The following is a 22,729-nucleotide window of genomic DNA, read 5'->3' as shown; positions in this document are numbered from 1 at the left end:
GGGTGTGAGTGTGTGGAGGTTACACAGCCCAGACCTGGGGTGACAGAATAAAGGGGGTGACATTCAGTCCTTTGTTTCCTACTCATTACATCACCCGCTCTATCATACTTTCCTCCGTACGTATGACTGCCAGCATTAAAGCAATGACCAATTGTTACCTGGTAGAATGTATTTGTTTTATTCACATTATCATGGTGGAGTCCGGTCATGGAGCTGAGGAGGTGTGGGTTGGGTTGGGTGCGGGTATAAACATGGCCTGGGGGGGAATAATCATGTAAAATTGGTCCTGTTTGGGCGTCGGGAAGCGGAAACTCCTGTTATAATTGGAGACTTAAATTCTGTTTAGTAAAGATGATCAGTGAGTGATTATTCATGGATATTCCTGATTTGCCACCAAGTGGCTAGTTCTAGCGATGATGATAGTCAGCAGAACTCGCCATTTATGAGCTGGACGCACCTGGCGATGCATGAATCTCAGCATATGGGTGCTAATATGGGGAAGGTTTTTTATGTGGTGCTTGTTCGAGCGTAAATTACACCCAATATTTATCCAGCTGCGCATTACACCTATTGTCTGTAGTCTGAAGATGCAACATTTATTTATTTTTGCCATTTTTTTTTATATAGCACACACACATTCTGCAGTGCTGTACAGAGACTATTTCAGTCATTTACATCAGACCCAGTGGAGCTTGCAATCTATATTCCCAGTCAGGATAGACATACTGATGTAGGGTTATTTTTTTGTCAGAAGCCAATTAACCTACCAGTATGCTTTTTGGATTTACTAGTAAGCCGGCGTACATGGAGGAAGCCAATGTAAGCATGGGAGAACATACAAACTCCACACATTATACGGTCCCGGTTGTAATCTAACCAGTGACCTTGGTACTGCGCTGCTCGGAGCTGAGAGACAAGCATCATAGGTGGCCATTCTGAGTTGTTCGCTCGCTAGCAGTTTTTAGCAGCCGTGCAAACGCATTGTCGCCGCCCACTGGGGAGTGTATTTTTGCTTTGCAGAAGTGCGAACGCCTGAGTAGCAGAGCACCTGCAAAAACATTTTGTGCAATACAAGACCAGCCCTGAACTTACTCTTCGTGTGCGTTGATTCTAACGTTGGAGGGTTGGCTTTTAACGTCACATACCCGCCCAGCATTTGCCCAGCCACGCCTGCGTTTTCCCTGGCATGCCTGTGTTTTTCTAAGCACTCCCTGAAAACGGTCAGTTGACACCCAGAAACGCCCCTTTCCTGTCAATCTTCTTGTGGCCGCCAGTGCGAATGAAAACGTCGCTATAACCTGTGCAAAACCACAAAGGACTTTGTACCCATACGTTGCATGTGCGCATTGCGGTGCATGCACAGAAATGTCATTTTTTAGCCTGATCGCTGCGCTGCAAACAACGGCAGCTAGCGATCAACTCGGAATGACCCCCCATAATTACCTGTATGTGGCCACTATAACTTTAATCAGTTGTGTGGACTGATTGCAGCCCATAATACATTGTATAGTAGAGGGAAACAGGATGTGCAGCAATAATACTGTATCACTGCCTTGTCTGACCCCATGTTTGATGTGTCACACAGGGTTGGAGAGAGACCTATGCTGGAAGATGCACACAGATCAGATACCAGAGATAATGATCTGGGAGAATACAGCTACAGTAAGGAAACACCCCACAAGCTAATAATTACCCTGTTCCAATTATGTGTCTGTGTATACATTGTTCACAACACACACACTGACACAGCCCACTTTCCTGGTGTCACAATGGTGTGTGTCATGTCACATGGTGGGGTGTAAAGCCGTCGTTCACAGACATATCACGACGGCCCTGCTGCACACACAATGACCAACATATCTACAGATACTTGTGCATCAGTGTGTGTGTATCGTACACATGCTGCAGCAGCCGGCGGTGATTGACGGCTGAATTGGGCAGGCGCATGTAAATGCATAACACACTGCCCGATCCGGCTATAGATATGTAGATATATCTACCAGTGTGTACCAAACATTAGATACAGCAACAGATCTGCAATGTACTGTAGATATTTGCATCCAATACAAAGACCTAACCTTATCTTACGACCCATCCAAGGCTAATGAAAATAATAAATCCAGAATTCCTCTTTGACCTTAGTCTGTATCCTAGAATCACAATTCTAGTGTCATCACTAGTGGATATATGTCATATTTGCCTACTTTTGAAAAAGCATTTCAGGGAGATTGTGAAAGTAACACCTATCAGCGACTTACATCCAAATGTAAATGAGCCCCAAAGAAGGTAAAATCTATTTGCTGAATAAAAGACACTGATATTTTGCAGGATTTGTTTGTGTATTGTGTTTTACAAGAGGTTCCATATACTGTAAGTGGCCATAGGGATCATTGTGCCTTATAACCAATGCAGGGAAATGGCACTAATGATCCCATTTGAATGTATGTATCTCTGATTTATTTTCCCCCCAAGAATGTAATAGCTGCACAATGGGGGTAAAGTGCAATCGGGGAGATTGCTGGACTATTCAGGGAGTGAGGGAGATTGCTGCTATTTCAGGGAGTCTCCTGCAGAATGAGGGAGGGTAGGCAACTATGATATATGTACGCCCTCCTCCCCTCTCCCCAAGGTAAAAAAGTGATTACCTATTTGAAGATCACACATCACAACTTAATTGAATTACTAGACAATTGAAAATGTTGGTCATGCCGTACAGTCATTAAAAATTGCCTTTGTACACCACCCCATAGCAAATATGATGCTGCAGAATCAGAGGGTGATTGCTCAGCTCCAATCCTGCAGATTAATGCCGCTCATGTTTTGACTCCAGTGGGTTTTTGTATAAAATGCAAAAAATATTCTATTGAATTTAGTGGCCAATATCGTAATCATACAGTATATTCAACATTCCTGATGTCGAAATTGAAAGTGTCGACACTGTGATGTCAAATGGTTCTTAATGGAGAAATTAAAAATTTGACAACTTCGTTCATGTTCATAATGTCGACATGCAGCGTGTCAAAATGTCCATAGTTTCACATTATTCATGTCGACCTCCTTTTATAATACTATTTGAGCATTAGGGTTAGTTTGTGGTTAGGGTTAGGCTAAGTATGGTCGACATTCTCAGCGTCAACATATGTAAAATGTTGACTCTTAGACTCTTTCAGAGCATGTCAACATTCTCGTGCCGACTTTGCTGAATGTTGGCGTTATGATTGACAAACTGGTATAGCACTCCCTGTCCGACCACATCTTCCCTTCACAGGGAACAAACCTGTTCCCCTTCAGATAAGTGGAGCTTTTGCCCAGGTGAGAAGACCTGCTTTTGTTTTCACTATATTTTTAAAATATACATTAAGCGCCCCTGTCCCATGTGGATCTTATAATCTACATTCCCTATTACACGGACAAACACAGACCAGGGTTATATTTTTGTCAGAAGCCATTACTGTATGCTTGTGGAGTGTGGGAGGAAACTGGAGCCCACGCAAATAGAGAGAGTGCATACAGACTCCACACAGATATTGCCTTGGTCAGGAACTGAGCGGATGACCTCACGGCTGTGAAACAGCAATGCTAACCACTACGCCATCCAATGACCACGCTGATGGTTTGTGGTGTGGTTGAGGTAAGAGTGTTGAATTTCTTGTGGATCACTTGCGGTCAAGAAGTGGAAACTGTACAGCTTCCCATTACAGGAAGAGGCGAATCATTTTGTGGTAACCTTTACAAAGTACTGCTCATCTGTAATCCTCTAGCCTATGTGCACCATCCGGCATGTAACATCCGAGAACAACAGGGCACAGATTAAGCTTTTCTGTGATCGGATCCCACCTGAAGTGACCTAACATAAGAATGGACTCATGCTGTGTGAGCCCCACCATGTGATCTGTACCCTTGTCTCACTAATGTCTTCAGGCAGCCATGACAAGAAGCGCAGTGGTTGTGTAGTCTCTGGTGTATAGAACATAAGACCGAGCAGGGCCACTGAGAGAGAACAGAGCCGGGCACTAAGGGGGCATGGCCAAATCCATGATGTGTAGCCATGGCTCATGCAAAAAGAAAAACACAACTGAAAAGTCATATGTGCCGTAAAGCACTGTATGCTGCAAATAGGGGACATTTGTCCTACTCAGGAGCTGGTCCGGGCCCGAGCCAGACGCCTCAAGTGGGCCCAGGAAATCACCCCCTCTGTGCCACTTATCCTGAGCACGGAACTTGTAAATGGCTTCTCCAGAGCCATATACAGGAGCGGAGTCTCTGCTTAATCTACATTGTATACTTACATCCCCTCCTCTCCCCAGCTTCTGATGTCCCGCACTGCTCCTTTGTGAAAGATGACTTTGGTGAAGCTATTTAATGCAGGGCATTTATTTTCACATTACATTATACTATCAGTACTGTGTCTGCTATATGTTCTGATCATAAACATACATAGATGAGAGTGGTCACGCTGTGTTTCTTCTCCCTCTGTTAGTAACTCCCACGGAGAACCACGCCAATGAAGATGTATGTTATGCCTATATTGACATCAATCGGAAACGAGGTGAGCGCGTTGCGTTTTGCGCCTGACGGCACTGCACAGTACATGCTGCTAACACTGAGTCTGCAGGGAAGCTGAACCTTGTCAATGATCTTCCAGGCAAGATTGTTCATGGATCAGACGATAGATAAGTCCAGGTCTGCGCCCTGTCATTATTCAGGTATAACTGGGATTAGGTGAAAGCCGGAATCATGGTCTGGACTCCGGAACGCCGGGCCGAACCAGCTACCTGCAGCGACCTCGTCCACTGTGGGGCTTTCTGTACACGTCTCCCTGCACCGTTTGCTGTGTGACAGCTGTCACATAAACGGGGACGGGCACGCAGAGCTCCATAGCGGCAGATGTCACAGTAGGAAGCCGGTTCAGCGTTCTGGAGTCCAGACCGTTTCTGGCCGTTCTGCTCCCATTCTTCTGCCCGAGTGCAACGGCTGCAAGTCAGGATGGGGCTGTACGTCTCCCTAGGTACCAAGAAATGGGGGAGCAGGTACTCTTTACCTGGGCCTGTTTGAGGGGCCTGGTGGGGGTCTCGGGTCCCGCTGTCTTCCCCTTCACCGTTTCCGGATTTCCGTTTGCTAATGTCAGGTGATCTAGATCCTCACTAGAAACATTGGAACTGTGGCTTTTAGTACCAAATTCTGCTCCTGGGAGTGAATACATTTTATCCCAGGGAAACAATGGCAAAAAAACTGCTATAAAGCGCCTCAAATTCTAATAACAAAACATGTGGGTATTGGAATTGGAATTGCTCTGCCACTTGCGCTGCCACAGAACACTGTGTGCGTGTTCAATTAAGAATAAAATGAAAAAGAGAAAGAAATGGCTGCGCAATGTGTTAGGGCAATATAAATAAGAGCTGACGTGTAGGCAATAAAAAAATTATTTATTGTACTAATAACATTAGATTTAACACATTAAGAATCAATAATCCAACTGATAAAGAAATTATTATAAAACCAGAGTTTGGATGCAAATCACCTTGATGTTGTAGATATATAGGCTGGAGGTTATAACTTTTGGTATTAATGAGGAAACAAGTCCAATATCATCTCCATATAAATGTCCACAGTCAGGTAAGCGGCTGATCAATAAATGTCTGATGTTAAATGCCGTAATAAAGATCTCAGTGCAGCAATGGAGACTACTGCTGTATAAGTAAATGTATACCTCTCCGAGGGCTGGTCCCGACTGAGCGTCCTCAGTCGTATGTTCCTGCAATGCCCAATGCTTATAGGTGCGGCGGAGGGATGAACGTGCTGTAACCGGATCGGTGTGCAAGGTTTATCAGCGGCGTGCTGGTGAAAGTCGCCGGCGGCAATTGAAGAAGCCAGGATGGGAGCCAAGAAGTAAATGGCTCAGTCAGCAGCTTGCTACCTGTGCAGTTAGCAGAATCAAGGTGTGCAGGGAGGCGGGGTCCTGACGCGTTTCGTCACATACCATGTGACTTTATCAAAGGTGTATCCCAGCCTCTGGATCTGTCAGTATTTAAAGCCCAAATGCTATACAAAACATGTGTGAGTATTTAACAATCAATTAAGAACAGGTTACACGTCAGCTCATGGGGAATTTAATCACTAATAATCCACATCTCTAAAAATAATTCATTAGTAAGTATGTACAACTAGGACAATGATACAGCAAAGAGTACGTATATATTAATTAATGTATCATAATGATAAAAAGTAAACAATTTAACTGTATATACACATTAAGAGTTAAAACCCGATGGTAACGGGATGTATAATTTATCTCATAATAAACAATCATAATAAATAAAAATAAATGTGTGTATATCAGCTCCAAAAAGAAGAATATGTAATAATAATATACCGAATCATATTTATATTGCCCTAACACATTGCGCAGCCATTTCTTTCCCTTCTTTCCCATTTTATCCCAGGGAACTGCCCCAACAATCCCGCCCTTTGCACGGTAAGACCCACCACCTCCATTGTATGATCAGCTGAAACAACTTCTGCAGAGAGGTGCCACGCAATGTTCTAGAGACAGGAAGTCAGGTGTACTTAGGAAAAATACTCTCCGCCCCCCCCCCCCCCCCCACTCCCGTTTATCACCATTTTGCTTAAATAATATTAAACCACATATTATATAAACTGAGTTCCCCTTTCTAGCAGCCATATTGTTACTAATATAATTGGTATGTGGGGATAATCCATAAACACCGTGTTTCTATTTCTCCCCTCCAGCCGCCTCTGATACTGCCAAAGACAACGTGAGTATTGTGAGAATGATGAATGCAGACACAGCGTTACATGTATGAATAATTCTACATTAATTAGAATTATATGATTATTATGATGGGATTTTTTTTTTTTTGTGGGGTTTGTGGGGACACACACACATGATTAATAGTTTTGCTCATGTTTTTTCAAAATATAATGTCAACTAGCTTATGCGTACCTTCCAACTTTCTGTCCACAGAAAGCGGGACTCCGTGCCCCCAGTCCCTCTGGTCTCCGTGAATAGACGCTGTGCACATGCGTCTATTCACCGCTGCTAAGCAGAGCCGCGAGTGACATGAGCCTCCCAACTGATTCCCCAGCCCCCCACCGCGGGAAACTGCGGCTCGCGGGAGGGACAGCGGGACAGTCCCAGAAAAACAGGACTGTCCCGCGAAAATTGGGACAGTTGGGAGGTATGGCTTATGTGCCCAGTTTTAACTGGGCAGAGGTTTGCTGGGTGGAACATTTTACCTCTTTTCTCCCCATTGGGAGTGGAATTTGGAAAAATCCCTGCTTAGTGAGAACCTGCAAGTAACTGTCACAGTTTCCAGACCACACAGCAGGTCACATGTTCCAGGTCACAGGGAGAGTCCACCGTCACATTTTCCAGAGCACAATGGTGATGCATTGTAAATGGCAGGCGGACGTTTTGCCGGCTAACTCCGAAACGAAGCAACCAATTACAACGCCAATTTTTTACAGACCAAGACCTTTATTTTGGTATCTGATGTGCCCTGCTCAGACAACGGCATACGAGAAATATGTCACTTATCAAAGGCGTCTTCCTTATATTAATATATTTGATATTTTGGTTGGTGATAGATTATTGAGGTTATCAGGATTGATGAAGGTTCTTTCATGGGACATGAATGTCTTATCTGTGGCTAATTTGGGAATTTCCCTCTTTCTTCAGGATGACTTCTCTGTAATGTATTCAGTGGTTAAATATCCTGGGGACACTGTGAAGACGCAAACAACCGAAGAGACGAGCGACTCCACCAACATTTACCAGAACTTCACCAAAGCGCACTAGGACATGTGACCCAGGAGCCGTGAAGATATCATCTAGGTGATGTCGCTGGGAGAGATGTTTTCCGGAGCAATGATAGTACATACTGTATTTATGTTATTCATTACTGTCCTGATGCAGAGCAGCTACTGCACCAGTTTACACAGAGCATCTTGTGTGAGTTTCCTCAGTGCATGCTGGGAAAATGCGATGTGCGTGAGAGCGCAAACGCATTACCGCATTACTGACAGTGACTGTGATATTCCCTATGCCTGGGGTGGTAGAACAGGGGGAGGGGCCAATAACAGTAAGGGCCTCATTATACAAATGTGGATCAGCGTTTCTGCACGTACCGACGCAGCCATGTCCAGCTTTGCTGCAAAGCATCATGCAGCGTCGATACTTTGTGCATGGTGCGCCAGGCTGCGACTATTCACAGCCAGCGAACGCACCATAAATTCCTATGGATGTGCGTGTGCAAGTCACGGGCACTCTAGTCGCCCCAGCTATGCTGTGATGCAGGGTAGCCATCAGGGGGGAGCTGTGGGGACTGGTGTCCGGGCCCTTACAGAGAGGGGGCCCTCCCCTGGCCTCTACCGCCAATACCTATCTACACCAGTCTGTGAATAAACAGATCTTGTAGGTCCGCAATACTCCACCTATATGTAATGCCACAATGTATGACATCACATAGGGGTGGAGCAGTGCGGCAAAATCTTTTTTGGGGGTGAGAGGGGCCCTGTATATTTTGTCAGTACCGGGCCCCACAATTTCTGATGGCGGCCCTGCCGTGATGCATGCACATCATGCAAAGATGAACATGGCTACATCTGTATATACGCTGTATCTGACAGGGGACGTATATTTTGCACCAAAGCGCAGGGAAGATGATGACTTGTCGTAACCGAGGCGCCCGCGCTGTCTCTCTGCATATGATCAGAATTATTTATTTTTTATTTTTGAGTAATTTAAGCCCCTTTTTCCGACCAACTCTACATCAGCCGCTATGGATCTGAGTCGGAAGCAGAGTGTCTGTATTTGGTGGTGGTGGCGGAAACCTGATTACTACCTTCTGCTAACGCGAGTTTCCTGGAGATACGCAACAATGCATAAGTTCTACACATGCACCGCTTGCGACTACTCGCTGTTTGCAGACATTGCGTGTGACTCAAGATCAGACGCCATACGTCTACACTTACCTCAGTATGTCCACCATAAACTCTGTAACTGACTTGTTGCTGTGCTTACAATATTACTTCTAGAACATATGATGCAGATGGTTATTATTTCCCAGTTACTCACAGACGTTTGGCATGAATAGAGGCCGCTGTATACTGATAGCTGTGTGCATTCTAAGGGGCGTATCCAATTCAGCGCAAGGTTTGTGCCGCAAAAATGAACGCAGCTAACGCACCTGATTGTAGAATTATTAATTGTTTAAAGTAACATACTGATAAAAGCCTAATTTTTTCAGTTTTAATTACTTAAATTTGGGGTGCATAAAAACTGTAAAAGGAGGCCACATATACCCGTCCTGTTCCATAATACAGCACCCCCATATACCTGTCATGTCCTATCCATACAGCACCACCATATACCTGTCATGTCCCATCCATACAGCACCCCCATATACCTGTCATGTCCCATCCATACAGCACCCCCATATACCTGTCATGTCCCATCCATACAGCACCCCCATATACCTGTCATGTCCCATCCATACAGCACCACCATATACCTGTCATGTCCCATCCATACAGCACCCCCATATACCTGTCATGTCCCATCCATACAGCACCCCCATATACCTGTCCTGTCCCATCCATACAGCACCCCCATATACCTGTCATGTCCCATCCATACAGCACCCCCATATACCTGTCCTGTACCATCCATACAGCACCCCCATATACCTGTCATGTCCCGTCCATACAGCACCCCCATATACCAGTCATGTCCCGTACATACAGCACCCCCATATACATGTCCCATCCATACAGCACCCCCATATACCTGTCCTGTACCATCCATACAGCACCCCCATATACCTGTCCTGTACCATCCATACAGCACCCCCATATACCTGTCATGTCCCGTCCATACAGCACCCCCATATACCTGTCCTGTACCATCCATACAGCACCCCCATATACCTGTCATGTCCCGTTCATACAGCACCACCATATACCTGTCCTGTACCATCCAAACAGCACCCTCATATACCTGTCATGTCCCATCCATACAGCACCCCCATATACCTGTCATGTCCCATCCATACAGCACCCCCATATACCTGTCCTGTCCCATCCATACAGCACCCCCATATACCTGTCATGTCCCATCCATACAGCACCCCCATATACCTGTCCTGTCCCATCCATACAGCACCCCCATATACCTGTCCTGTCCCATCCATACAGCACCCCCATATACCTGTCCTGTCCCATCCATACAGCACCCCCATATACCTGTCCTGTCCCATCCATACAGCACCCCCATATACCTGTCATGTCCCATCCATACAGCACCCCCATATACCTGTCCTGTCCCATCCATACAGCACCCCCATATACCTGTCATGTCCCATCCATACAGCACCCCCATATACCTGTCCTGTACCGTCCATACAGCACCCCCATATACCTGTCATGTCCCGTCCATACAGCACCCCCATATACCTGTCATGTCCCGTCCATACAGCACCCCCATATACCTGTCCTGTACCAGCCATACAGCACCCCCATATACCTGTCCTGTACCAGCCATACAGCACCCCATATACCTGTCATGTCCCGTCCATACAGCACCCCCATATACCTGTCATGTCCCATCCATACAGCACCCCCATATACCTGTCCTGTCCCATCCATACAGCACCCCCATATACCTGTCATGTCCCATCCATACAGCACCCCCATATACCTGTCATGTCCCATCCATACAGCACCCCCATAGACCTGTCATGTCCCATCCATACAGCACCCCCATATACCTGTCCTGTACCATCCATACAGCACCCCCATATACCTGTCATGTCCCATCCATACAGCACCCCCATATACCTGTCCTGTACCATCCATACAGCACCCCCATATACCTGTCATGTCCCATCCATACAGCACCCCCATATACCTGTCATGTCCCATCCATACAGCACCCCCATATACCTGTCATGTCCCGTCCATACAGCACCCCCATATACCTGTCATGTCCCGTCCATACAGCACCCCCATATACATGTCCCATCCATACAGCACCCCCATATACATGTCCTGTACCATCCATACAGCACCCCCATATACCTGTCATGTCCCGTCCATACAGCACCCCCATATACCTGTCATGTCCTATCCATACAGCACCCCCATATACCTGTCATGTCCTATCCATACAGCACCCCCATATACCTGTCCCATCCATAGAGCACCCCCATATACCTGTCCTGTACCATCCAAACAGCACCCCCATATACCTGTCATGTCCCATCCATACAGCACCCCCATATACCTGCCATGTCCCATCCATACAGCACCACCATATACCTGTCATGTCCCGTCCATACAGCACCCCCATATACCTGTCATGTCCCGTCCATACAGCACCCCCATATACCTGTCATGTCCCATCCATACAGCACCCCCATATACCTGTCCTGTTCCATAATACAGCACCCCCATATACCTGTCCTGTACCATCCATACAGCACCCCCATATACCTGTCATGTCCTATCCTTACAGCACCCCCATATACCTGTCCTGTTCCATAATACAGCACCCCCATATACCTGTCCTGTACCATCCATACAGCACCCCCATATACCTGTCATGTCCTATCCTTACAGCACCACCATATACCTGCCATGTCCTATCCATACAGCACCCCCATATACATGTCATGTCCTATCCATACAGCACCCCCATATACCTGTCATGTCCCATCCATACAGCACCCCATATACCTGTCATGTCCCATCCATACAGCACCCCCATATACCTGTCATGTCCCATCCATACAGCACCCCCATATACCTGTCATGTCCCATCCATACAGCACCCCCATATACCTGTCATGTCCCGTCCATACAGCACCCCCATATACATGTCCCATCCATACAGCACCCCCATATACCTGTCATGTCCTATCCATACAGCACCCCCATATACCTGTCATGTCCCATCCATACAGCACCCCCATATACCTGTCATGTCCTATCCATACAGCACCCCCATATACCTGTCATGTCCTATCCATACAGCACCCCCATATACCTGTCATGTCCCGTCCATACAGCACCCCCATATACCTGTCATGTCCCATCCATACAGCACCCCCATATACCTGTCCTGTACCATCCATACAGCACCCCCATATACCTGTCATGTCCCATCCATACAGCACCCCCATATACCTGTCCCATCCATACAGCACCCCCATATACCTGTCCCATCCATTCAGCACCCCCATATACCTGTCCCATCCATACAGCACCCCCATATACCTGTCCTGTACCATCCATACAGCACCCCCATATACCTGTCCCATCCATACAGCACCACCATATACCTGTCCTGTACCAGCCATACAGCAACCCCATATACCTGTCCTGTACCATCCATACAGCACCCCCATATACATGTCCCATCCATACAGCACCCCCATATACCTGTCCCATCCATTCAGCACCCCCATATACCTGTCCCATCCATACAGCACCCCCATATACCTGTCCTGTACCATCCATACAGCGCCCCCATATACCTGTCCCATCCATACAGCACCACCATATACCTGTCCTGTACCAGCCATACAGCAACCCCATATACCTGTCCTGTACCATCCATACAGCACCCCCATATACATGTCCCATCCATACAGCACCCCCATATACCTGTCCCATCCATACAGCACCCCCATATACCTTTCCCATCCATACAGCACCCCCATATACCTGTCCCATCCATACAGCACCCCCATCTACCTGTCCTGTACCATCCATACAGCACCCCCATATACCTGTCCCATCCATACAGCACCCCCATATACCTGTCCCATCCATACAGCACCCCCATATACCTGTCCCATCCATACAGCACCCCCATATACCTGTCCCATCCATACAGCACCCCCATATACCTGTCCCATCCATACAGCACCCCCATCTACCTGTCCTGTACCATCCATACAGCACCCCCATATACCTGTCCCACATATTGTAACTCATTATTCCGCACTTCACAAAATTTTACCCCAATAATGACATGTAATTATTGGCCCAATTAAGCTACTGGACAACTTCCAATTACCTAATTAGTGATTTTTTTTCCTAAGTGTGCATCTGCTCTGAAGGTGAATTACTATATAGTACTAACTGTGTCTAAACTTCTCACATCTAATTGAATATCAAAAACCATGTGATGTCCTGTAAATAGCGTGTTCAATTGAATATGCCCGTACAACACTATTCATATTCAACATTAACATCTTACCGTATTATTCTTGAATTGCAGAAATAACCTTGTAATCACTGTCACGTTTCCCAGATTGTAGACAACACCTGTAATAAAATAAAACTCATCTATACTCTTACAGGATTTTCTGTGTTTATTAAAAAGTGTCTTTATGTGGTTCTCATGGAGATGCATTGTGTGATGTGTGGATATAATAACCCTGCGAAGTATCTGCCAGATGTTGTACTAGTACATAAACATATCCAACAAGATGATGATACCTTTAGCAATTAATAATTAGTGATTAAGATGTTGATTGGACATTACTGGATTATAGTGATATATTAACGTAGCAGCTCAAAATTTCAACACACCTGGCTATTGGATGTGTATTTAAAAAAAAGTGTGTGTGTGTGTGTGTGTTTTTTTTCATGTAGGGGCTCATGTGTGGGTTTTTTTATTTTTCCTCTGTAGGGCCCATGTGTGTGGTTTTTTTGTTTTTTTCATGTGGGGGCTAATGTGTGTATTTTTGTTTACCCTGTTGGGGCCAAAGTTTTTCTTTGTTTCTCTTTTTCTCTCCTGTGAAATCATTTGTTTAATTTAAAACTAGTAAATATTTTTTTCAGTTAATAAAAATTGTTATTATTTATATAGTTGGGTCGGCCCTGGATAGACTGTGTGAAATGCAATGCCATATTCAAAATGCAGTTCTAATTTTGAACCTAGGGGGAATTTCATCCAATCATTGCTTTCTGTCATGATTTGGGGAATTTTTTTCAAAGTCAAGTAATTTAACAAAGCAAAATCGCTGGAAAATTTCTACAAAAACACAATTTTCATATCCAAACCATGGCAAATCTCCACCCTCATTAAAAAAAAATGCAGGAATACCCAAACTCAAATGCACCAACAAGAGCATTGACAGACACAATGTAATACTTTTAAATGTCACTTTAGAAAAAAATAATAAATATATATATATATATATATATATACACATACACAATGCAGTAAACCCGGCACACCACCTGATATTTGAACTGGTTCTGGTGTCCTCATATTTATTGAAAAACAGAACCCCCTGCCTTCATCAAAGTGCTGTGACATTTTTAAGCTCCGCAGCTGCAAACTTCTGTGATTCAATGGACCGTGATGAAGGGGCGGGGCTAAATTCTGAGAATCTGTGTCATTTAGCCACGCCCCCTCTACTCTGACCCGCAATTCCAGCAATTGTCTCCCCATGCTGCCTATTCCACTAGAAAGTGGCCGGGATGTGGGAGGAGTGTATTGCCTTACACAATTACTAAAGTGGTTTTACAAAGCGGAGTAGATTGTTATCAAACAATAGTTAATTACAATTTTTACTCACGCTGATGATTCTTCCATGGCTAGAACAATGATGGGATCAGAGATGAAACATGTGTCCACAATTTCCCTGCAGCAGACACAATAGTCCTCATGCACCGTATATGTGGGATGGGGGGACCCAGGACAGTAATTGTACAATAAGTGACTTTGTATGTGTGTACTGGTGCATGCATAATCACCCGTGCACTCGGACGCCAACACAGGAAGCGAGAACAAGTTTCACAACTGAAATCCTTTTTCTGCCAGTATGAATGTTGCCATCACATCATGCCACCGGTACTACTGATCTTCTTCTTCTTCTGTAAGTATCGGCAATTATTTCCTTTTTATTTCCTTTATCAAATGTGTATTGATTCAAAATTCATCATTTTAATTGATGGCGTCATCCAAATAGAAAACCAAATATAATTTCATTTTGTACTTGAGTTTAGTAGAATATAATGTGTATTAAGTGATTCACTCCTCTCCTTTAGGACTTTGTGATGGCAAGAGGTTCCATATAATTTAACAGATATAGTTGCTTCAAGCTCGGGAGGCGTCGCTGCTGGCTAAAAGTGGTATCCGGACTATAGATCTACACTAAAAAGGTCTACTGTCAATAGGTCTAACCTGTTGACCTAAGGCACGTGTACCATTAGTGGTAGACCTATTGACTGTAGACCTTTTTAGTGTAGATCTAATAATCCGCACCCGCTAAAAGTAAACCTGTAGTTGCGGCCAATTTCGGAATACGCACAGCGCGCAGTGTAAATTTAGTCTCAGATTCCATCGTCTGCCACATTACAAATACCACTTTTGTTCAATTTATGTTTTCCTGTTTTATTATAGAATACTAATCAGTTTGGCCTCACTTGTGGCATAAATTCCAGAAGAATGAGCACATTTTATGTATCTGAAGGTTTTTTTTGTCACATTAGGTGAAATGTACAGTATATGGAAATGCTGTGTTATTTGCAGGAAGGTGCTGAACACATTTACTGTAGGCTACAATTATGTTATGAAGATCATTTCTTAGCCTGTGCAATATGTAAATATTTTGAAGCAGAAATGGGCGTGTTCCCTTCGCAAAAGAAGTACCCCCCCAACCCCGCTCCTTTATGTCAATCCAATACTCTAATGGGCCCTACACATTGCGCGTCCCGCCGCCGAGCTGCCCAACAGCGGATACGGCCGACCTGGCGGCGGGGGGGGGGGGGGGGGGGGCAGTGACGGGGGGAGTGAAGAAACTTCACTCCCCCCATCACCCGGCTCCATAGCAGTGCAGGCAAATATGGACGAGATCGTCCATATTGGCCTGCATGCACAAGCGACCAGCGATGAACGAGCGCGGGGCCGCGCAATGTTCATCGCTGGTGCCTCCACACTGAAAGATATGAATGGTATCCCGTTCATTAATGGACAAGATCATTCATATCTTTGACTATTATCGCCCATTACTCTAAGGCAGGCATTTTCAACCAGTGTGCCGTGGCACACTAGTGTGCCGCGACCAGTTGCAAGGTGTGCCGCGGAGCCAGAGCAGCTTCCTGCACCTTCAGAGTGAACTGTTGGCCCAGGCTCTTCTTAGAGGATCAGTCGTGCTCCGACCTATGCCTTGAAGACGCGGTGGTGTGATATCATAGGTCAAGGCCGCCACGTCACACCATCCAGCCAGCCCACCCGCCTTCATATGCATCTTCCAGTTCCCGCCTGCATACACAGCTTTCTTTGCCCACCCACATCCACACCTGCCCGACCGCCCGCTGCTCAGTATTCGCAGAACTCCACTATGAAAACCCCCCGCCACTGGGGGACAAGGAGGAGGACAGCTGACCGGTAGGGGCTAATATTTGTTGTGTTAATTCTCCTGTGGGGGGAGGGGGGGGGGCAATAGGATTTATGTGGGGAGAATATGGATTTATGTGGGAAGCAATGTGATTGATTTATGTGGGGAGCAATACGATTTATGTGGGGAGCAATGTGACTGTTTTTTTCTGTGTAGGCCAATGTATGTGTGGATTTTTTTTTTTTTTACTGTGGTGTGCCTTGGCAATTTTAAAATATTGTTCGGTGTGCCGCGAGTAAAAAAAGGTTGAAAATCACTGCTCTAAGGTAACCCTTGGCTCCTATAGACCTCACATCAATGTTAATTCTCTGTTATATATGAATGTGTGTGTCCTACATGCTCGATTTCTCATCAAATTTAAGAACCAATACTTTATCATACTGTATTCCTCTGTTGTCTATGTGTTATTATTACACATCACTTGTATTCCCCATGGACTATCAAACTTGATATAAGAGTTCAGTGAACCGCAAAAGTACATACCGTATATATCCCTGCAGGCCTCGAGTACTGCTAACGGAACTTACTTGCAAATAATAACCATGTATTTCCATACCTCCCACCATGACCCTCTCCAGCAGGGACACAATGCTCTGCTCCTGGACTCTCTCCTTACTTTAAGATTGCCGGCACCTGTGTTGAACAGGTTACTGGATAAGAGTCTTGCAGCACAGGTGCCGGCAGTCATAAAGGAAGCTGGAAGTCCAGGAGCAGAGCATTCTGTCCCACCTGGAGAGGGTCATGTTGGGAGGTATGCGTTTCCATCTGCACATACTGTATCAGATGGAACCCATTCCAGCAGCATCCACACTTATTTGAATCTGCTCCTATGTGTGAATCTTATACCATACTTGGCGGCTTTGGCAAGTCTTGGTTCATGAGAGGAAGAGGTAGGTGGGTGGGATGGGGCAAAGCAATGTGACTACTTGCCTGATTCCTGGATTTGCAAAGCTGGGAGTCTCCTGGAACTTCTGGGATAGTGAGCAAGTATGACTTAGGGGTCTATGAATTAAGCCTTGGAGACAGATAAAGTAGAGAGAGATAAAGTACCAACCAATCAGCTCCTAGCTGCCATGTTACAGGCTGTTTGAAAAATGACAGTTAGGAGCTGGTTGACTGGTACTTTATCTCCGTTCACTTTATCTCTCCTAGGTTTAGTACACAGATCCCTTAGACAAGTGGCGGAACATAAATTAGGCCATTCGCATCTATTAGCGGACTGCGCGCCGCATGTTTTCTGCCTTATAACTTCGTTTTTTTGTCTTTCAGCTGCTACAGTGACACACTCTGGTGAGTAGGTGTATTACAGTGACTGAAAACTGACCTGATTGTTCAGATAAAGCGCATTTCACGCTGATATTCAGGGCAGTACATCTGCCGTCGCAGTCATCTCGTGTGGCGGTTCCATGACCTTCTTTCTAGTAGCTATGGCTGATAATTAAAGTGATAAGTTCTACACCCAGGTAGTGTAATATCCCATACGGAGACAGATTACGAAGCTTTCTAGCAGTGTGAAAAAAAAGAAAGATATAAATAAGGGGGATATTTATTCCTGAAACACATTGGCCATGTTGTTGTTGTCAATACACAACTGTTTGTGAGCATGACGGGTTTTCCAGAATCATCAAATGCTACTGCAAACTGTCGGACAATGTCATTGGCTGTGTCTGGGGAAGACGCATATAGGAGAAGGTAAACTCTTATAGGGGGAGATGTACCAACCCTTTTAAAGAGGGCAAGTGGAGTTGTTGCTCATAGCAACCGCTGAAGATTGTAGCAACCACTCTATAAAATGAGAGCTGGTGCCTCTACTTGTCCTCTTTAGAAAGTTTGATGCATCTCCCCCTCGTTCTGAGTGAAAATGATCCCCACAACTTCTTTGTAAATGCTTCCCCTGTGCCCACTATAATCATACAAAATAGGCCACGTTGTCATACAAAGGACTTCACCACCCATCACTCTGCCACTGAGGCAAATGCCCAAAATTACCTTCCCCTTGCCCCCAGGTAGATGAGCCTTCTGGCAGTTCTGGCAAATGGCAGTAGGGCCTATAGCTTGATGGGCTGGTCTGGCCATTTGCTTGACCAGCATGCTTGGTTGGGGTGTAAGATGAGTGAACGCCGTTTGACATCTGGCCATGTTGTGTGATGTGTGGCCTCGCCCCTTTCCCATGAGCGCACTGTAGGCATGGAAAGAATTCCTTAGTCCGTCTCTTCCATCACCACAGCTCTGGGAAGAACCATGCTGGAACAAGCGCAGGATTTACACAATTTATTTTTTATATTTGTTTCCCTCTGTGCTCTCTACAACCGCCCACCCAACATGAACGTCCCTGCTCCCGATACACGCAGGAAGAGCAAGACCTCCCTCACATACCGACCAGTTTATCAATGAGCTAGTCCACACGTCCCTGTGCTCCTCTATGTGCTCCGTGTATTAAGCGTAATAGAGGACACCGCTAGATCACATGTTATATTTACTCTCACACTGTATGTAGGAGCTGCGGTCAGACCGGCGGTCACAGTCACACCCAACTGGAGCAATATATTCCTATATGAGTCCGTGACTCTAACATGTAATACGGGATCCACTGTCCATGAGAACCAGACATATTACTGGTATAGAGACAATAGAAAGATATCTATACATCAGCAGAGATTCACCATCCAATCTGCCGGGGATGATGACCGCGGCGACTACCAGTGCAGGACCAGAACAAGCCAAAAAAGCGATCCGGTGGGACTACGTGTATTTAACAGTAAGTCTTTGTAGCCTGGTTATCGGAAACTGCATGAAAAGAACTATAGATGAATTGAAACAGTTTTATTATTTTCCGTTTTCAAAAAATATATAATTTCCAATGATCAGATTTGCATAAATGTGGCTACATTCACCTATCCTCAAATCTCGCCAAGTAGCCGCGCCGTGGACTTTGCTGCTAAGCCGCACCATGTGTCCCGAGTCCTGCCACACCATTTTGTACAAACAATGTGTCTTAGGGGGACATGTACTAAGCAGTGATAAAAGTGGAGAAGTGAGCCAGTGGAGAAGTTTCCCATGGCAACCAATCAGCATTGACGTAACATTTATAATTTGCATACTTTAAACACATACAGAGCAGCTGATTGGTTGCCATGGGCAACTTCTCCACTACCTCACTTCTCCACTCTTTTCACTGCTTCATGAATAGACCCCTGAGTATCTATAATGGGTGCAGGGTGTGAGGTACACGTGAGCCCCTGGGTCCACACCACACACCCTGCCCCCATATATTTATACTTCCCCCTCCACTGTCCCTCGTCAGCCGGCGGCCTGGCACTGCAGAGCAGCAGTAATCCCCAGGAAAATGTTGCTGCGGCCATTTCCCCGGTGATTTGGGCATGCGCAGTAAAGAAGTCCCCGAGAGCAAGGTGTGGGCGCCATGTTTCTGGAGACCTGGGCATGCATAGGAGACTCTGGCATGAGGCCAGAGAAGAGGGGGCCCACATAAAGCCTGCAGACCGGCCCCCTCTTCTCTTACACTGCCCCTGTGATGACATTTACAGTACAAGTAAGCTGCACCATGCACCGCTCCATGAATCAGCCTTGGAGGGAGATAAAGTACCAGCCAATCAGTTCCCAACTGTCATGTTACAGGCTGTGGTTGGTACTTTATCTCAGTCCACTTTATCACTCACCAAAGCTTAGTACATAGACCCCTAAGTGCCTAGTACACTATTGGGATATTCAATTAGTGTCTAAATTTCCGCCAAGTCGGAAACACTGCACTTTTCGCCGTTTTTAGGGCGAATTTGGATTCGCCCAATTCAATCCCAGTACTGTTTTTTTTACTTGTCGAAAAATCCGACACTGTCGAAAAACGTGTATCGGTGAATTCTCTGCCGATCCACCTGTTTTGTCGAATTTGCAGGTGTTTTCAATAGTTTTTTAGCCCGTTTTCGCCAATTTGACAAAAAAAAAATGTCGAATTGGCATGGTCGAAAAAGGTCCAAAAAACTGTCAAATGCCTGCAAATGGGGAAAGTACTAAATTCCTGTGACTGAATGTCTAATTTGCGCCATATGACACAAAAAGTACAAGTGTACGAGAGGACACGTCATATCTTTATCAGTATATACAGTATGGTTCAGTGAGGGCATCTCAAGACCTTTAACAGCAACTTTCCTACAAAAGGAATCTGCTGTATAGGAGGTACAATTATAACCTGTAATATGAAGCTTGTATAGTAATAATAAAGTGTTTGGTCTCGGACCATGTGCAGTTTTATTAAATAGTTTGTAAATTTGTATTTCTTTCTGCTTTTCCTCAATCTTAGACATGCTTATCCTGCAAAGACCCCCCATGGTTTATGATGGGGATCCCCTGACTCTGCGGTGTCACAGTTTTCACGGGTACAATGCCACCAACACAACATTTTACAGGAACAACACCGTTCTACAGTTCTCGGTCAACCATACTGAGTTACATTTTACCAAAGTAGATTTGCATGAGACGGGCCCGGGGACGTACAGATGCACCAAGCTAATATACCACCATGGGAAATATCAGGCTTACTCTGCGGAGACATGGGTTTCTGTGCAAGGTAAAAGGACTTTCTCAGCCGAGACTCTATTGTAGGATGTTCTCTACCACTGGTTGTGGTTGCTCTGTGAGTATTAATGTGACCTCGCTTAGACCACAAGAGAAAGTACTAAGAGATTTCCACCCGTAATTTTCTGCACCGTGGTGGGATGTATTTAACTTTTTCTGCCTCAGTGTAACGCCCCTGTGAGCGCAGGTGTGATTTATATGCTTACCTCTGACTACCTCCTACTGCCAGGTATAACTGCTGTCAGGTGGAAGTGGGGGTCCTGAGTCCTAAGTGGGCGTAAGGTACTGTTGTAAGAGATGATTGCCGAAATATGGACTTTACTGTTTGATAACGGCGTGACTGGTCTGATCTGTGAGGCATGACTGGTCAGACCTATGTGGCATGCCTGGTCAGATCTATGTGATATGACTGGTCTGATCTACAGTATGTGGCATGCCTGGTCAGACCTATGTGGCATGCCTGGTCAGACCTATGTGATATGACTGGTCTGATCTACAGTATGTGGTATGACTGGTTAGCTCTATGTGGCATGCCTGATCTGATCTATGTGGCATGCCTGGTCTGATCTATGTGGCATGACTGGTCAGATCTATGTGGCATGCCTGGTCAGACCTATGTGATATGACTGGTCTGATCTACAGTATGTGGTATGCCTGGTCAGATCTCTGTGGCACGATTGGTCTGACCTATGTGGCACGACTGGTCTGACCTATGTGCCACGACTGGTCTGACTAATGTGCCTGGATTATGTACCCAGAACTAATTGCATGTGCTGAGCTGTACCTATGGCTGCGGCCAGACCTCCCCTATCTGTGCACTTGGTTTGATACACATTATTATTATCCGTATCAGCCCTGTCCTTGGTATAATACAATCCTATGAAAACAGGCATCGTTACCTGTGTGCCCCCCTCTCCTCAGGCCACAATTCCATAGCCACGCCCTGGGCACACCCATGTTAAACTTTACCTATGTGCAAACACCCCATTAACGCCCAGATAAACCCCTACAGCTGTAATTGGGGATGCATACATACTCAGCATTGCCGGTGCTTGTGCACTCCTGGCTGCGGAGCATGCATGGTGCAAAACACGCAATATATGCTCTGCAGACCGGCTCCGGTTCAACTCTGCACCAACTGCAATGCTACAAAAAATGGCATTTAAAAAATCCAGCTGGCCAGAGATGTGTTTGTAAGCAAGGCCACCATTGGTGTGCGCTCACACACAGTCACTGCATTGCGCTCAGAATCAGCCCCAATGTGACATGAACGTGAGAAGACGATGTGTGACTGATTATCTCACATAGCTGTCCGATGGGTATCTCATTACTGTCCATGTGAGCAAGACAGGTGGCATAGTGCAGAGAGCAACTGCTTTATAATATTCTGCACTACCTCAGTCCAGTCTCTGCTTGGTGTGAGGTGAGAGACGCTGGTCATGGCTGCAGCTTGTACAGCAGCTGCAATAGGAATAGATCAGTGTTTGGTGACACGCCCAGAAACAATATATTAGTTATATCTGTGCCCCAAGTGATCCGCCCGTCCCATCCTGCAGCACAGAGGAGGTTTATTAATAGACTTAGAAATACAGAAGGTTTAGTGGAGCTGAAAGGTGACGATGATGTTTGGAAGGTGCAGGGCTTCCTGTTACAGCTGTAATACATATGGGTTACACGCACAGAGGGTGTACACGGAGACATCT

General features: G+C 45.6%; 2 protein-coding genes across 2 annotated transcripts in view; both read left to right on the top strand.

Annotated features, from left to right (window-relative positions):
* Positions 1 to 9,461, top strand: part of LOC134980275 (Fc receptor-like protein 5) — a 58,145-nt gene extending 48,684 nt beyond the window's left edge. The window contains exons 12-15 of the mRNA XM_063947018.1: positions 1,586 to 1,662; positions 4,481 to 4,549; positions 6,751 to 6,776; positions 7,700 to 9,461. Of these exons, the coding sequence (XP_063803088.1) occupies positions 1,586 to 1,662; positions 4,481 to 4,549; positions 6,751 to 6,776; positions 7,700 to 7,819 (292 nt within the window). The 3' untranslated portion in view covers positions 7,820 to 9,461. The remainder of the gene's footprint in view (positions 1 to 1,585; positions 1,663 to 4,480; positions 4,550 to 6,750; positions 6,777 to 7,699) is intronic.
* A 7,517-nt stretch (positions 9,462 to 16,978) lies between these two features.
* Positions 16,979 to 22,686, top strand: LOC134980796 (low affinity immunoglobulin gamma Fc region receptor III-B-like). Its single transcript, XM_063947763.1, has 5 exons — positions 16,979 to 17,187; positions 17,706 to 17,726; positions 18,878 to 19,194; positions 20,752 to 21,018; positions 22,583 to 22,686. The coding sequence occupies exons 1-5, from the start codon at positions 16,979 to 16,981 to the stop codon at positions 22,684 to 22,686; spliced, it is 918 nt and encodes a 305-aa protein (XP_063803833.1).
* The last annotated feature ends 43 nt before the right edge of the window (positions 22,687 to 22,729 follow it).

The sequence above is a fragment of the Pseudophryne corroboree genome, chromosome 12 (genome assembly GCF_028390025.1).
Source record: "Pseudophryne corroboree isolate aPseCor3 chromosome 12, aPseCor3.hap2, whole genome shotgun sequence".
In the NCBI taxonomy this organism is placed as follows: Eukaryota; Metazoa; Chordata; class Amphibia; order Anura; family Myobatrachidae; genus Pseudophryne; species Pseudophryne corroboree.
The sequence above is the reverse complement of the archived record's forward strand: the minus strand, read 5'-3'. Positions and strand labels throughout refer to the sequence as shown.